This window comes from Danio rerio, chromosome 17 (assembly GCF_052040795.2).
Source record: "Danio rerio strain M-AB ecotype USA chromosome 17, GRCz13ab, whole genome shotgun sequence".
Lineage (NCBI taxonomy): Eukaryota > Metazoa > Chordata > Actinopteri > Cypriniformes > Danionidae > Danio > Danio rerio.
In genome coordinates, this window is record NC_141037.1 from 8,301,569 (window position 1) to 8,319,672 (window position 18,104).

At 37.4% G+C, this 18,104-nt stretch overlaps 1 protein-coding gene across 16 annotated transcripts in view; it reads right to left on the reverse strand.

Annotated features, from left to right (window-relative positions):
• stxbp5b (syntaxin binding protein 5b (tomosyn)) overlaps nt 1-18,104 on the reverse strand; it is a 119,465-nt gene that overhangs the window by 58,087 nt on the left and 43,274 nt on the right. For all 16 annotated transcript variants that reach the window (XR_015512872.2, XR_015512880.2, XR_015512879.2 and 13 more), the window contains exons 5-10: nt 16,523-16,657; nt 13,082-13,145; nt 12,892-12,975; nt 6,017-6,140; nt 3,914-3,992; nt 3,459-3,613 (exon numbers count right to left, since the gene is read on the reverse strand). Coding sequence is in view for 7 of the 16 variants with exons in the window: in XM_087289862.1 (XP_087145988.1) it covers nt 3,459-3,613; nt 3,914-3,992; nt 6,017-6,140; nt 12,892-12,975; nt 13,082-13,145; nt 16,523-16,657 (641 nt within the window). In the remaining 9 variants the exon portion in view is untranslated. The remainder of the gene's footprint in view (nt 1-3,458; nt 3,614-3,913; nt 3,993-6,016; nt 6,141-12,891; nt 12,976-13,081; nt 13,146-16,522; nt 16,658-18,104) is intronic.

Here is an 18,104-nt window from a genome sequence, read left to right on the forward strand (position 1 = left end):
CTCTGATCAGGGGATGGGCCACTGGCATAAAATACTGATTATAAAATTATTAATTAAGGCTAAATTTTACTTCTGCGTCAAGCGCACGCGTATGCTACGGCGCTGCCTACGCGTTGACGCATAGCCCTACGCCGTGGCAATCGGCGTCGCTGACGTGCACCTCTCAAACAATGTAACTACACGTCGCAATGACGCGTAGCGCAAGCTCTGTGATTGGTCGGCTTGGTAGCGATGACGAGTCAGGGCGGGACCGAGAACGGCACGAGCCCAATGGAGCGATTGTTTACAAGTGTGGAGTCCCGTGAAGGAGCTCCGGATGAAAAGTTTTGTTTTGTGTTTACCTCATAGTTAAAGTTGTTGCACGTCCGCCGGTTCCTGCCTCAAAATCAGCGAGTTTGAGCCACTTGTACATTCAGGAAGCATTCAGAAAAAACAAAACAGCAGCGAAGAAACTCGACACAGAGGAACATTTACACCTCACTGCCAACTAACATTTTGGAAGTGTTAATGCAGACCAACAGAGAACGCGGAGAAGTATAAATGCACAGCTATGCGCATTGCATGCGCTGTGGGTTACGCCGGTCACTTGACGCAGAAGTAGAAACCAGGCTTTATACAGTAGGATACAGACAGGAGTTAAACATGATTATGAAGGTGAATAATTAATATTACTTGTATAATTAATGAATATCAGTGTGATACACTTAAGAAGAGATAACCTTGAACATTTTTAAATATTCAATAATAATAAGCAAATTATTAAAATATGCGTAAACTAATTTGAAAAGGAGAGGGTAAAAATAATATAACAACTGGTTCTGTAACAGAACAACTTTTTCTTTCAGTCTAAAAAATCATCTTCACACTTTTGCTATGAAAACACTGATGCACTGTGTGATCTCTGTAGCACTTATCGGAGCAAGTGGAGCTGTAAATCATGCGGTCAGCATGGTTTGGCTTATTAATAGTTTGTTTGTGTATAGACGTCTGTCACAGTAGTTTTTGTGCAGTTTATGTGCATCATATTTTTTGTTCTGTTAGTGCACGTAAACGTAATTTTGCAGTATTTGCACACAGTTTGTCTGATGCACTTCAGTGCTGTCATTTTACTCTGCCGCCCCACTCCTTGCTTGCCGTTTATGTGCAGAAAAAGCGAGACTGCACCTGTAAACACAGCACCCCCTCTGTTCAAAACATGTATCGCGATTCATTCAACATTTCAACCGGTTTGAATCGTCACATATTTAAATCGATTCGAGTCTTGGTGAATCGTTACATCCCTACAAATATTTATGTAAATAGAACTGTATATTTAAAATATATATATATATATATATATATATATATATATATATATATATATATATATATATATATATATATATATATATATATATATATATATATACTTTATATTTTATTTTAATTATTTAACTGGTGCTTTAATACAAAAAAGACAAACGTATTAGCCCTCCTGTGAAATTGTAATTATTTTTCACACATTTCTCAATTGCTGTTTAATAGAAGATTTTTTTAGCATTAGCTTAAATAACTAATTTCTAATAACATATTTATTTAGTTTTTTCAATGATGACAGTACATACTATTTTACTAGTTATATTGCAAGATACAATTATTCAGCTTGAAGTGCAATTTAACTAGGCTAACTAGGCAAGTTAGATTAATAAGGCAAGTCATTGTTGGTTTATTCTGTAGCTACTAAAAAAAATTAAGGAGGCTAATAATATTGACCTCAAATATTAAAATATACAAAATAAGACTTTCTTCAGAAGAAAAAAATATAATAGCTAACTAGGGTTTACATTATAGTGGAATTGGGTACCAATCGATAGTAAAATTTCAAAAATGTCCATTTCCCGCTAAAATTTGAGCATGTTATTAAAAAGTGCTTATTTGCTAGTGTGTTCACGTGATCAACAAAAATGACGGTGATTGGCCGTAAAGGTCATCAGTTCAACAAACTCACCGCGGTTTACTGAGTGTAACTACAGATACAGGGACTCTAGAGCGTTTTAAAACAAAAACGTAAAATGACGTGTCTGAAGAGCGAGGAGGGATCCGGGGGTGAGAAGCATGCACGACTTATTTGAGGACCGGGAGGGAAACGCGCATTTTCCGTGAGATTATCCCGCAAATGCATAGAGACTCTCTGAACTTCCCGGAGACTATCTAAATATCACATTTAACAACATTCTAAAATGCCATTTTATTACTAAGACGTATTTTTTGTGAGCTGGTTTAAGACGGGGGCGGTATGGCGGATCGGCGATGCCGGCTCAGCATCGATGTTGTATATTAGCCATCGCCGATGGATGATGGCATCGTCTATCGCTACAAACCTAATCATCGCTGTTTAAGAACGCGCTCAGCAGTACTCAAATGTTAGCAGGAATGGACGTTATTAAAATTTCAATATCGTTTGGTACGGAATTCCAGTATCGTAACAACCCTATCCGCTTGTTAAGTGTGACGTCACGCAAAGCGGTTTCCAGGTCCAAACGCTCTATCAAACTGTATGCAGAGACTCATCAAATGGTAATAATAAACGTTTACAAAGGGATGCAATACTTTGGAAAATCACAATCGCAATATAAATATCCATGCCGTGCTCCATTAGGCACATTCAAATCGAGACTGAAAACACATCTGTTTAGCTGTGCCTTTACTGAATGAGCACTGGGCTACGTCCAACAGATCGCACTATTATGTTTTTCTCTTTTGTTCATTCTTTTATAACCTGTTTTAACACATTTTTATGTATTTTTTTATGATTTTTATTATTTTGACTCTTCTATTCTGCACTTTGAACTGCCACTGTGTATGAAATGTGCTATATAAATAAACTTGCTTGCCTTGCCTAATATCCAATGGCCAGAAAGTGACACATTTTTTTAGAAATTGTTAAAATTTTGGTATTTGATTTAATATAAGATTCACTTTTATGTGTGACATGACCAAAAAAGTGGTCATAAAGGAATATTTTCTCAAATTAAATGAGTAGCGGCTTGGACCTAGAAACAGTATTCCATACGTTAAAGATAAGTCACGACTTAAGCGGATACCAAACACTGTGGAAAAAAATCCTTAAAATTCCTTATGCATACCAAAAAATGTTTAACGTACAATCGGGAATATGTTTTTTTTTTTTAAATAATCAAGATTTCATAGGAGGGCTAATTATGTATTTTTTAACTAAAAATGGAAATATACATAATCATCATATTTTCATTAGATTTACGTTTATCTCCCAGTCCAACATAAGCACTTTGTCTAACTCTAATTGATCCACAAATGTCAATAATCAATGAACATTTGAAATGAATACAGATTTTTGTTTCTATAATCAGATTTCTGCCTCTGCAGATTATAAAGGCACTGTTAAATATGCAGCAAATGTTAAGGGAGAAGATCCATCAATAGGTGGGGCAGTGACTTGCCGTTTGGATATGGGGTTTCACACAGCGTAAGGAAATCCACTATGGGGTAGTCCATCTCCAGCACTGCAGTGCTTTTCCCATGCATCACAGTCAGACAGGCTCGCCTACCCACTGTATCATATGACAAACCTCCACACAGTATCATGAATGGGTCCCTTAACAAAACAAATGAACAAATCTCAATTTTCCATGATGCAAAGAGAAGCCAAGCCGGAAGTGAAACAAATTAGTGCTTCATTCAGGAGGAATGGAATGAAGGAAATACACTGTCATATTAGTCTTATACTTTATACCGGTCCCCCATAAAACATTCTGTCATAAAACCCATAAAACAGAAGCATCTACAGTCAGACAGTCTCTCGCAATGCAACGTTGCACAAGTCTCAAACCGATGCATCATGCTCTGTTTGCTTCCTCGATGCAACCCTGAGTTCAGCCTCCAAAATAAGACTTACCCTGCTCTGGTGGTTTTGTACTCCACTTTTAAGATGGGTTTGCAAGGCTCCGGCTTCTTCCCATCCTTTGGCTGTTTACCTGAGAGAAAGAACATTGCTTGTTAAAGAAGAGTGTGCAGTTGAAGAGATTTACATTTAGTCATATAGCAGATGCTTTTGTCCAAAGCGACTAACTATTGAGAAGGCATTCAATGATTCAATAAATAGAGGCAGTGCTAGGGTTGGGCGATGTTGACAAATTTGGCATCGTACGATGTCTAATATGAAACATCACGTTGGATGATGGCATCGTCGTCATTGGAGACGGTGAATTAATTATGAATATTTAATTAATTCATAATGAACTAACTATTTGTAGCCTACCGTTTCAACTACCTGACCCGCATGGTCTTTGTTTTACCCATAACCAATCATAAATGAATAAAGGTAAGTTACACACATAATTACCACCTGTCAATCCCTTTATCCGTGGGGCTCGAGAATAGGCAGAGTGATCTGTGTCGTTATAATGGCGTCGACAAACTTGGTTGGTAAAAAAGGTGCACAACCAACAGGAACCAGCCAACAGTGTCTGAGGTTTTCGCTAAAAGTACTAAGTACAAGAGTGACAGCGAAAGATTGAACCAATCTACTGACTCGCTGACTGCCTGGACCTGCTGTCTCAAGCGCATGACAGTGTGTGTGTGCCTGTGCGTATGTGTGGTCACGTGATGTGTGTTTTCAACGGTAGTGTGGATGGAAGGCTGCTCAGAAATGCTAGGTGAAACGCCAGAGTGGATGTGGATCGTTTTCATTCTAAAAATGCCATTTAAAAACTAAGACCTATTACTGTAAACATGGCCTGAGAGTGTATTTGCAATGGGCGGATTTGCAACTGGGGCGGGGCGAAGGAGTGCGATGTCGGCTCAGCATCAAGGTGTTCGGCAATGGACGATGGCATTGTCTATCGGCCCAACCCTAAGCAATACACACAAGAAGTGCATGAGAGAGAAGAGTGTTTCTACAGGTGGTTGGTGAAGGCCACCCTGTGTGAAGCGCATACCATAAATGCACTTTTGGACTTTTTTGATATTATATATTTCATACATATGGACACATTGGATAATTAAGTGGAGCAAAGCCACACCACATGCAACTTGATCTTCTATTTTTAAATGAATTTGATAGAAAGTGCGCAAGATTTTCACACTAGAAAGAATGTTTTATGCGGGAATGTAACTGATATGATATGCTGCAACAGCCCCTTTAAATCTGAGATCAATGTAGCGAATTTTGACGGTCTTGCCACTAAAGCTAAAGACAGATGGAGTTCTCGCCAGGGCGGCCAGAGCGACCTTTGACGCTTTTACCGTCTTCGGTGTGAACGCACAGTAAGGGTGCGGCCTGCCACCCTGTGAAGGAAACTCATTTCGGCTGCTTGTATCCGAGATCTTCTTCTTTCGGTCATGACCCAAAGCTCATGACCATAGGTGAGAGTAGGAACGTAGATTGACCAGTAAATCGAGAGCTTTGCCTTTCGGCTCAGCTCATCTTTACCACAACGGACCGGTACATACACCCCATCTGCTGCCGCTGCACCAATCCGCCTGTCAATCTCTCGTTCCATCTTTCCCTCACTTGTGAGCAAAACCCCAAGATACTTGAACTCCTCCACCTAGGCTAAGGACTTTCCTCCAACTTGGAGATGGCACTGTTATACAATGACTTGCCTAATTAACCTACCTTGCCTTATTATCCTAGTTAAGCCTTTAAACATCAATTTAAGCTGAATATTAGTATACTGAAAAATATCTAGTCAAATATTATGTGCTGTCATCATGGTATCATAAGAAATGAGTGATTAAAACTATCATGTTTATAAATGTGTTGAAAAATTATCTCTCCGTTAAACATGAATGGGAGAAAAAAATATCTAATAATTTCGGAGGGCTAATAAGTCTGACTTCAACTGTGTATATAAGCACCGGTCTGTTTGCAAACAATCATTTTCACTGGTGTGCCAAACATCACTTCACCTCTACAGTCTTTTGATATTTATTCTGTGCTCCCTGAAGCGCTCAACCTGAGGAAGTTGGAAGGGAGTTTGTTTGGGCAGGAGCTTACCATGCGGTGTAATGATCTGGGCAGGCTTGGCAGGAGCGCGCACATTCCATGTGGTAAGTGTGCCATCCGAGTGACTGCACACAAACTGTTTCCCCTCGTGATGCCAAGCCACAGAGTGGATCGCCTACGGGCCAAACAAAGGATGAGTAATCAAGCACAAGAGAAAGCAGGTCATGCAAACTACAGGCCATGTGCTGTGACAGCAAATATGAGGACACAACAATCAACATAACCAGGATATATACGGGAATCATGGAGCTAAATTCAATACCTATTAAGAGCTTTTAATTGAAGACTCTGGTAACACTCTATAATAACTACACACTATAAATCATTTATTAAGCATTAGCAAATAGTGAATTCATTATCTGTTAAGCATTAACTCTACATTAATAAGCGTTAGTAAGCAGTTTATAACTGCAGCTACAAATGCTCTATTCTTGAGCACCTATATAATGTGGTTAATAATTATATTTTCATTCTCTGTTAATGATTTATTTTTCATTACTAAATTAAGTATCGAATTATTTACAAACCGTTTGTATTTAAGAGTAGTTGAGGGTTTTCAGGACCATTCAGAATGAGTTAGTAAATGATTAATAAACTATTGAAATCAACATGTATATGTCTTATTATTCAGGCATATATTAATAGTTAACTAATATGTTAGTAAATGCTTTAATAACTCAACTTCATGCAGTTTTGTGACCTAATCTAAAGTGAGGACTATTCATGCTTTATAAATCCTTTATAAATGACAAATAAAGGCTCAGAATCAAATGAACGATAATCTGTGCAATCTTTCTAAAAAGTAAAATGACTGTAAAGTTTAAACATTGCAAAATAACAGGAGTGTCAAAATATGACATCCAACTGGATAAAACAACAACAATATATAATAATTTAACATTATAATAAGATGTAATGTTTAAACTCTACAGTAATTCTATTTTAGATAAGGTTGCAAATATTTATTTTTCTTTTGAAGTCCAGTTTCATTTATGTATCTTTAAATGAAGAGAAATGAAAAATGTCTTTTTTTCCTGTTTAGAATTTAACTGAGCCTTTATTTGTCATTTATAAGGGATTTATAAAGCATGAATAGTCCTCACTTTAGATTAGGTCACAAAACTGCATGAAGTTGAGTTAATAAAGCTTTTATTAACATATATAGTAACCATTAATATATGCCTGAATAATAAGACATATAAACTTTGATTTCAATAGTTTATTAATCATTTACTAACTCATTCAGAATGATCCTTAAAAACTCTCAACTACTCTTAAATACAAACGGTTTGTAAATAATGTGATACTTAATTTAGTAATGAAAAATAAATCATTAACTAAGTATGAAAATACAATCATTAAACACATTATATAGGTGCTTATAAGTCAAGAATAGAGCATTTGTAGCTGCTGTTATAAACTGCTTACTAACGCTTATTAATGTAGAGTTAATGCTTAACAGATAATGAATTCACTATTTGCTAATGCTTAATAAATGATTTATAGTGTGTAGTTATTATAAAGTGTTACCAAGACTCTTTTTGTAAATTAGGAGCTCATTGCCACTTTAGGTTTTAGCTGGTAACACAGGGAACATTTACATTACATTTAGCCATTCAGCAGACGCTTTTGTACATTTCAGCAGAGGATTTCAGTACATTTACATTTAGTCATTTAACCCTTGTGTGCTGTTGGGGATGTTTCCATCCATTCTGGAGTGATTTTGAGGCTTAATTTGGCCACAGCTTTCTCCGTTTCAGTAAATTAAACGATTTTAAGTGACAAATCTTATTTTTACACATATTTTGGGGAAATCCTTTGGATGTTTTGAAACACTTAACAATACAATGGGAAGATTTACTACCCTTTTGTTATGTTGGGGGCTTTTTTTGCCCTATTGTCTTCCAATATAATGACATGTTATGATTGCAAAGTCATAACCCCATATTATTATAGAGAGAGATTGTGTGTGTGAGTGTAATGCTGCGTTCACACCAGATGCGGATAAAGCGTCAATTGCTAGTCATTTATATGTTAATAAATGCAAAGGCGCTAATAGATATCCTGCAGTGCGATTTGCATGAAAGAAACATCGCGAATGACACAATTCGCGCGAATGAAGCGGTGCGAGTTGAGTGTTTTATGTTTGAATCGCTCAAGTTGGAAAATCTGAACTTCAGCGGACATTCGCACCACGTTAACCAATCATGAGGTTGTCTTGTAGGGGCATGATTATGACGTAGTTCCTGTTGTTGGTGTCCTAAGGGGGTAATCCTCTTGCTGACACCGAACAACAGTTCATCAATTTGGGCTCAGCTTAGTCTGAAGCATTGTTAAAAGCTTCCATCATCCAGGTATAGTTTCTGGAGGAGTTGATGAACTCACAGAGCTGGGTGCACCTCTGAAAGGATCTAGTGGACTCAGACACGGCACCGAACAAATCTATGTTGTTTTTCAGCATTCCTAAAGCGCCTAAAACACAGCTACTATCCCAATAAAATCCATGTTAGCTATTAAGCAACGAAGCTAGACTCACCGGCCATGACGCGAATCCGCATCAATTGTGAAGCAAATTTGACTTACAAGTGAAGTAAACTTAAAATGTTCACGCGTCTATTTACGAATTTTGTGCATACTGCATCTGGTATAACAAAACACAGAATAAAAGAGACACTTCCTTTGCACACTTACCTTGATATGTCTGAGAACATAAAAATAAGCAGCTCAGCTCTCAGAACATAGTAAACATAGTAAGTGTATTTACGCACACACAATACAATCTGCTGTTTTACTCCATAGGACTACTTTTAAAAGCCTAAAACTTTTCTGCACAGGCCTATCTAAAGGGTTAATGCAGCCAACTGATGATCAACAATAAAACTTACACATTCTACCTCTTTCTAACAAAGAAAACCACCAACAATAAAGAATATAAGATTATATACTGTCATGGCTTTGCAATCAAAAAATGTCATTATAATGGAAATCAATGGGGCAGAAACAGCCACTAACATAACGAAAGGGTAGTCAATTTAAACAGGACACAAGGGTTAACTTACAGTATATTTCCTAAAGGCTGATTGTAGGAATGCACAACTAGAGAGTGTTAGATTGTGATAACTACTTGTGATATCTCAATGCAATGGAATTCAGAAATCTGGGAACAATACACAAGACATTTTTAAGTGAAGTTTATTTATAACCTAATTTCAAGAGGATCACGTGCTTATGATTGAACACGGCTGGTCTTGCATTAGCTATGTATGATCCATCAATCAGACGATTCCTAATCCACTATAAAGAGCCAGGGTTTCTCACTACAGTCATCTTCGATTTGAAGAATCCCCCCCTTCCACCCCTACTTCTCCACCTTTCCCTTCATAGGGCGGCAAGGTGGCCCAGAGGTTAGCACTGTTGCCTCACAGAAAGAAACGTCACCAGTTCTAGTCCTTTATCAGGATGGCTGTCGTTTCTGTGCAATCATTTAATCATCAGCTCTTATCAAAAGGGAGTTGTTGAGATCTACCTGAGCTCAAAGCTCCCCTCTCACCCTACAAACGGGAGGGAGCCCAGGGCTCAAGGACCTTTTGTGCTAAGGGCTCTCTCCCTGGACAGCATGCCAAAACTTCTTATATTTAATCATCAGCTAAGTGTGAACTCTTGAAATCCTGATTAATACTCATGTTACTATTGATCTTACAACTGTTTTTAATACTGAGATTATGTACTGTTGTTATTGGATTTTAAAGTATATTGTGATAAAGTGAACAACAATTATCAATAATCACTGTGTTTTGCTGATGAATCATTGACTACGTTTACATGGACATTAGCAATCAAATTATTTGCCTTAATCTGAATGAGACAATAATGTGATTAAGGTGTTTCCATGAGTCGCTTTTTAAATGTTCCTTTCATGATCCTGTTTTACATGTTATAGCACATGGTACTGGCTCGCATGGTTCAGGATTGGTAGAGCTACGCATCGATGACTTTGCTCCTCAGTGTTTGAACTCTCAGTAATGATTTTAAATCACACTGAACTGAGCTAAACTGAACTGAACTGAACTTAAACACTAAAAACTGAACTACACTGTTCCAGTTACTATGACCATTTGTGTGAAGCTGCTTTGACACAATCTACATTGTAAAAGCGCTATACAAATAAAGCTGAATTGAATTGAACATGGATCGATTAAAGTCATTGTTAGAGCTGTGAACCTTCACTGGTCTCACGGTTCGGTTCGGTTACGATTCGGTTGAATTCGATATCTCAGTGCATCACAGTGCATTGACGGTGCTTTCCATACACAGTTTTATAATTTCTTTCCATCAAGAAATTCTTGTATTAAAATGTATTAATATATCTAAATTTATAAACAATTTGTAATACAATTTTTTCCTTTAATAAAAACAGTAAGATATATAAACTGTACCTTAAACAACACAAGCATTTATAGCAATTAATATAAACAAATAACAAATAAATATCCGGCTCGCTTTCTGATCCTTGTCTAGTTCTCTTACATCCCTTTGATTAGTCACACCCTCAACAAAAAAGGCTGCGATTGGCTCATGCGTGCAGATGAATAACACTGATAAGCGGCAGGGAGGACCACAGCTGACCCATGATAGACACGGTGGAGAAAACTCTGCAGGCACGCGCTCGTGTCTGTATCCAGAAGTATCGCTGTAAAACAGCTGAGAGGAGAGGAAAAGTCACGTCAGCAGGTCAAATCGGCCACAGTGAGAAAGAGAGAGAAAGAGAAATGGACTACTTTCATTCTCTCAATCGCAGTGAAATAGGGGCTTCTGCTGTAAGTGTCAGTGAAAGACTGTCCAGCCAACACACGCAGTGAAATTGTGAAGAGTTTCTGAGATTTAAGTAGTTGGAGCGTTGTAAATACTCGCGCTCGCCTCCCTCGCCATAGCGCATATGGAATAAATGACGTCAGTACATAATAACCGGTTATGATTATTACTGAGCCGATACCGAATTGTCCGCGTCTGAATCTGAAGAAACAATTAATTTTGACACCCCTAGTCATTGTGCCATCATGCTTTCCATGTTTCTTTGGGAGTTTCATGTAATTTGGGGTGTTTCAATTTTAATTTGTCGACTTTAACTGCAGTTTGGCACTTTCACTTTCATTCACGAACATTTCATGCATGCCTTTGTGACAAACAAGATATTGGATGCAAGTATGAACTGCTGGAAGAGTGTAGTTTTAATGAAGTTTGATACAGCACGCCGTATGGGAAAAGACCTCAGCTTTTCGCAATGCATTTGTCTGTAGTCCTTCACTGACTCAGTAGAAAATAAACAGTTGCGTGTGTCTAGACTATCCTGATGCAAAATGGGTTGAAAACCCTAAACAACGGTAATAGTTTAATTAAGGTGTTTACATTAGGGTTGGGCATCTAAGCTATAATGCCGATCCGATACGCATCTCGATACAAAGAATACAATCCGATATATTAGCGATACATTTGTGACATATTGCGATGCAACACGATACGATTCACACCCATATCACGATACAATGCAATATTTCAGCACTAACTAATTAGATCAAGTTTATGAGATGATGTGAAAGAGGATGCTGTGCCATTGAATGAGTTTGATTATTTATTAACCAAGCAAAACCAAGACTTTTTTTTACAAACTGGCTTTTCTCTCAGAGCCAGAGTGTCAGTTACATTGTGCCACCGTGACACCCATTATTTTTATCATTATTATTATTAATATTATTATTATAACTAAATAAAAATTAACAGGAGGAGGTGTTTAAAACCTTCGTTCTCCGTGACACTAGGCTGAATATCTTTGCAGATGAACAATGCAATAACATCCGTTATTGGCGTAGAGCGCACAAAACTGTTGCGCATGGAAAAAAACTTGCAATGCTTTTCTCACCACTTTTGGAGCTGGTGGCTACAGTTGAAGCAGTGCGAAAGCCGGGGATGCAGGAACACTGGAAGATGCTTTCACAACAACACCGTGGCGCCGCTTCAAGTGAGATTTCAGATTAGTCGTACTGCCCGCGTATTTTACAGATGCGCGGCACATTTTGCAAATTGCATCTGTCCTGTCATGTCGTCCATCCTTAAATCCATAATGTTGCTTGACATACTTTAGATTTAAAACTCAGTGGGGAATAAAATGTTTGTTTTGCTTCTCGCGCTTTCTGAGGGCGCTCCACTAGCTTCATCCGCACACCTGATACACTGAGTTGTAGTGTAAGTGTACACATCCGCAAATCCGTTGCTAAGGCTTACTTTATGTAGGTCGATTAAATTATGCGCCAAAAACAGGTTGACAACACTTGTTAATAAATAAAAAATACATTCTATATTAAAAATATAAGCTGTATCTTGGAAAAACCGATGCATCTCGCAAAAACCGATGCATCTCGATTTGCTTCCAAAATTTCATTCATCCTCTGCTGCTCAACCGCTGCACTCGCATCGTGCACGCGCATGACCGCGTATCGATACATATCGGTTAATCTTCCCATCCCTAGTTTACATGTGTGTGCTGCACTTCAATATTGCGGCTAAATTCGGCATACTCAACGTGTCTTGATTCCATTTCAGCTTCGATTATGACTTTAATCAGATTCAATTCATCAAAAATCAATGTTTACATGGTCAACTCTTAATCTGAGTAACGTCTTAATCGTTTTAAAATCTAATTATTGGTGCTCATCTAAACGTACTTACTGTGGCCACATCTGAACACTTGGAGTTTATCCCATCCCTATTGAAGACATTACTGAAACAAAACTAAATAGGTCTGCTTTAAAAAAAAAAGATCTAGATCACAAAATCGGGGACAACTATTATATGCAATAACAATGTCTCACCTCATCATAGTTGTAGCGGTAGTCTGCCTTCTTCGATTTCAAGTCCCACAGCACAACTATCCCACATTCAAAACCAATTAAAAGCTGCAAAAAAGAGAGCAACTGCTCTTGAATGGTGCAGACTGAAAGCGGAGCATTCAGAAAGTGATTTGTAGGGAAACATATAATATTAACTGTAGTTCAAACTTACTTTTCCTTCATCCATGGGGTTATCGCTGATGTGAACTACTGGTCCAGGGTGAGTCTTTGATGAACTGTTTAAAAAAAAGAGAGTTGACTGCTTATTTATGAAGAAAATACTTTAAAGGTATTTAGAGCTCATGCATCAAGATTCAAACAGGGCGATCGATTAGTGAAGGGCCACTTTCATTCATTTGAGGGGCATTTTTTCTCCAAGAGAAAAAAGGGACATGCTGGGCCCTACCTGTGCACGTGCCTGTGCATTGCTCAGGTGAGAGTTTTTTTCCCGACTTCAACAGTGTTATCTTGATGGTTCTGTGGGTCTTGTCTATCAAATCTGATCTTTATTTTGTATTTTCTATTCAATTCAAGTAAGGTGATTGGCTAGGCAATTCTGCAGCTTGATTTTCTTTCTCTGAAAGCATCTGGGAGTTTCCTTGGTTGTGTTTTGTATCATTGTCTTGCTGAAATGTCCACCCTGGTTTCACCTTCATCCTCCTAATGTAGATGTTGGACTGAAGCAGCTGATATTCATTTACACTGAGGAAGGGCAGAGGGTTACTGAAGAACTACTGAGATTTCAGCTCTTGTCTGGGCTTTCACTGCCTTTCTACACCTGCCTTTCTTCATGTGTTCAATATTTTTTTCCTTTGTCATTTATTTTATTTCACATAACTAATTAGTATTGTTTGCTTTGCATATATGGATTTATTTGCTTGTAACCAACATCTGTTGAACATTTCAAGTCAACAACACCTTTAGAATATGTTTTCTAAGAAAAATGCTGATGTGTTAAATACTTATTTCCTCCACTGTATTTAGGAGTTGTGTTTTGAAGCTTTAACATTTTTTAAAACACAGGCAGTGATTAATATTAACCTCTGCTTAAGATGAGTTTTATAAAATCCTTTCATTTCGAACAATCACAATAAGAGCTGAGTGATATGAACAATGCATAAACATGCATTGAACACTTCTATTCAGCAGTCTACTTGTGTTTATTGCCTAATTACGAACACTAATACACAATATACATGTTAAAACTAACAACAGATAGATACCCGAGTGGGAGATGAGGGTGCTGGTGTGGGTAGATTGCTAGATAACCATCAGCCATATCTCAGAGGACGACAAGCTGACAAAACATTGCTGCAACTCTGATACACGTTTTATTTATAAAGAAAATGAAAAAGCACTTCAGTGTTTGGGTGTTCTGTGTTTGTCTGAGATAATTAGTATAACGAAATGTGCATCCATTTTTGGTTTCATTTTGGCGCATGTGACCAAAATGTAACCGAGAAAATATGGTAATATTTTATAATTGAAATATTTTTTAAAATAAAAGATCCTTCAGACTTTGATAATAAATAAAATGGAAATAATTAATGATTTCTTGTGCAGCCTGATACCAATTTATCCATGGAACGGTGCTGGTCCACAGCCTGGGGGTATGGCATCACTGATTTAAAGAGATCATACGCATCATCGGCTGTAAATGAATATATTTGTAATCCGTATATCCAGCATTTTGCATTCTGACGCACTGAACTAAACGGTTTGCTGGATGAGATCTGCTACTTAAAGCTCATCGCACACTGGACAGTCAATCACCATGGGCTCTATTTTGACAGTCCATGCGCAGAGAGCAAAACGCAGGGCGCAAACGCTTTCAGGGCGTGTCAGAACGCATTTTTGCTAATTTAAGGACAGGAAAATCCGCTTTGGCGCATGGTCTAAAAGGGTTAAGTTTATTTTCTTAATGAGTTATAGGTGTGTTTTGAGAATAAACCAATTAGAGTCTCATCTCCCATTCCCTTTAAGAGCCAGCTGTGTCGCGCCAAGAGCGCATTTTGACGTAAAGTAAGTTCACTTTCGCTCTCATGGATAGGGAAACCTTTACGCACAGACATCAATTAGCCTATAAATAATTAACTTCGTTTGTTAAGCGCAAAGATTTGTTTCCAAACTATTTCTAAATTCAGTTCTAATTTCTAGCAAATGAATAAATGACCATTATTAACCAAGCGTGGTCAAAATACTGAGTTATTTCCAAATACACCTGCCATGCCCCATATGGTCTTAAACCTGACAGGTGGACAAATCTAAGCTTGTTTTTAATAAAACAAATATAAATATGGATATATTAAATAATACTGCTAATAATAATAACATTATACAAAAGCAAATTGAATGAACTGAAAAAGCCTCCCGAGATGAAGAAAGTAAGGCAGTGGTTTGTAAATCTTCATGTAGGCTAGAATTTAATATGTTTTGTAATATTTTAATCATATATCCTGTATATGTATATATATATATGTATATATATATATATGTATATATATATATATATGTATATATATATATATATATATATATATATATATATATATATATATATATATATATATATATATGTGTGTGTGTGTGTGTGTGTGTGTGTGTGTGTGTGTGTGTGTGTGTGTGTGTGTGTGTGTGTGTGTGTGTGTGTATATATATATATATATATATATATATATATATATATATATATATATATATATATATATATATATATATATATATATATATATCCTTAAGATATTATATATTTTTCATATGTAAAGATATTTGCGTATTGCTCTGCATCTTGTTTGTGGTGTGTAAGCCAGGCGCACTTTGTGCCAGACAATAGACCGACTTTGTTCTGGTCTAAAGATCAGACTATTTACAGTTTCTCAAAATAGCAACGCACCAAAACACGCCTGCTTTTTAGACCAGAACGCCAATGGGCGCACATTTGAGTGTAAATTCATTTGCTATTTAAACAATGTGGCGCAACACCTCAAAATGACCCTTGCGCCAAGCTAAAAGTAGCAAAAGAGTATTGCGCCGCGCCTTGCGCCACATTGCGCCGGGTGTATGATAGGGCCCCATATCTTTCACATGTGCTAAACATTACTTTATATGATAGTACCAACTCTGACAGTCGTTCAAATTCTGTCTGTGTTGCTTAGCAATGCATAAAAAAAAAAAACAATGTAAAGATGCGGCGCAACAGGCTTTATTCTACCTGCCTTTCTTTTATTTCAAAATAAAAGTCCCAAAAACATAGTGAGTTTAAAACAAGCGTAGATAAATTCAAAAATAAAGGGACAAATTATCATTGTTGTAATCTCACTAGAAAACATTGAGATCAATCTAATGCAGCCTGGGGCGTGCATATTAATGATCCCTCGTGCAACGTAACAGTCTGTCTTTTGCTCCAATAGGCCTGTTTATAATTGGGATTTTATACTCACAGGATTAACAATGGTGTTTGAGGCTCATGGTATGTCATTTCCATTACTATTAAGCTATCCCTAGGTATATCTAGATTTACATTATATGGCACCTTTAATTAAAATCTCCCAGAGCTGACAGAAGAAATCACAGGAGAATTACTAGAGATGATGGAGTCTAGACAGACACTCACAGTTCAATGGCTTTGTTCCACATGATCACATAGCCTGAGAGGGTGAAGGACTCCACGTTGACGATATGAATGTTCCCTCTTTCCGTGCCCACATACAGCCATTTACTCTGGAAAGGCAAATGGCAAAACGTGATCCTGCCAAAGACAAAGAGAGAACTGACCTTAATCAAAGTGAATGATTCATTGTGATTATCTCATACGATGGACATGAACATCTGACTGATTTGTGACGCATTAAGGATGAGACAGGCAATAACAGTGAAATCTGGCTAAATGAATGAGTCACGTTTGATAAATAAGCTGATATTACTGTGAATGACTGCACATTACTGCCATTGTGTGTCTTCTGAATGGGACACCAATCACGTCTATATGCATTTAAGAGCACTTTAGAACATTGTCCTGGTCTCCTGTCTCAGAACAAACATTCATTTAAACCTTTATTCTGGGGTGGTCTGATGCTTAAAGTGTAGAAAGGCAATATCGTTCTGTCACACGCCAGGGTACTTTGGGTGGTTGAGAAAGTATTACTATGAAGGAGCTAACGTGTGTGCAGTTTTTAATAAAATATTATTTGTCAAAAGCAAAAGCTAAATTTGGGGAAAAGATTCAGTTAAAAATTACAACATTTAAAATGAAAAATTGGGGCGGCGTGGTGGTGCTGTTGGTAGCACTTTCTCCTCACAGCAAGAAAGTCGCTGGGTTGAGCCTTGGCTGGGTCAGTTGGCATTTGTGTGCGGATTTTGCATGTTCTCCACGTGGGTTTCCTCCAGGTGTTCTGGTTTCCCTCACAGTCCAAACACATGCGCTATAGGTTGTTACGTAGCCTATTTTCTTTAAATTCAATGATAATATAAAAATAATATAAATAAATAAATATCTTTTTAAGTAGTGAGGTATTTGTTTTTGTTTTTGTGTGTATTGCGTGTGGTTCTCTTCTTTCCGCCTCTGCCTCCAAATAGGTTCATCATTGCCGCACAGGTGCGGTGAATCAGGTGCCAGACAACACGTGGAGGCCGGCTTGTTTGTGGAGACAATTTAAACATGACTGGAACATCGTTCTAAGAGTCTCCTCTCTCCCGGCTTTTGTTGATTGTTTTGTGGAGTAGAAACTGTGTTGTATTTTTACTCAGCTAACTTGTTAAAAGTGATTGTTGAGTGCTGACTTTGAGATATATGGAGACATGTGTGCTGAGGAGGGTGCCTTTTTGTTTTCTTACTTTTCCTCATGTTTTGTGGCTAGTAGGGAGGTAAGTGAATGTTATTTTATTTCGTTTAATTTCATGTGCAGGTAAGAGGGTTAAAAACTTAAGTTAGCTGTTGAGCTTTTGTTTGTTATTTTGGCATTTTCCTCCGCAAGCTTTTAATTGTCTCCTTTTTTTTTTTTGAAAATTTATACGTCAAAAAAATTTGACTAAAGTTATTTCCTTGGTCCTTTGTTTTTGTTGTTGTCTTTACTTTTCAACGGGAGATGAGACTCTGGGCTCCTCATTAATTTAGAGGAGTTTTAATTATTTTATTTAATATTATTTATTGTTACGGGTCTGGCTTGCTGTGTGGAGCCAAGCAAGGTTTGAGTTCG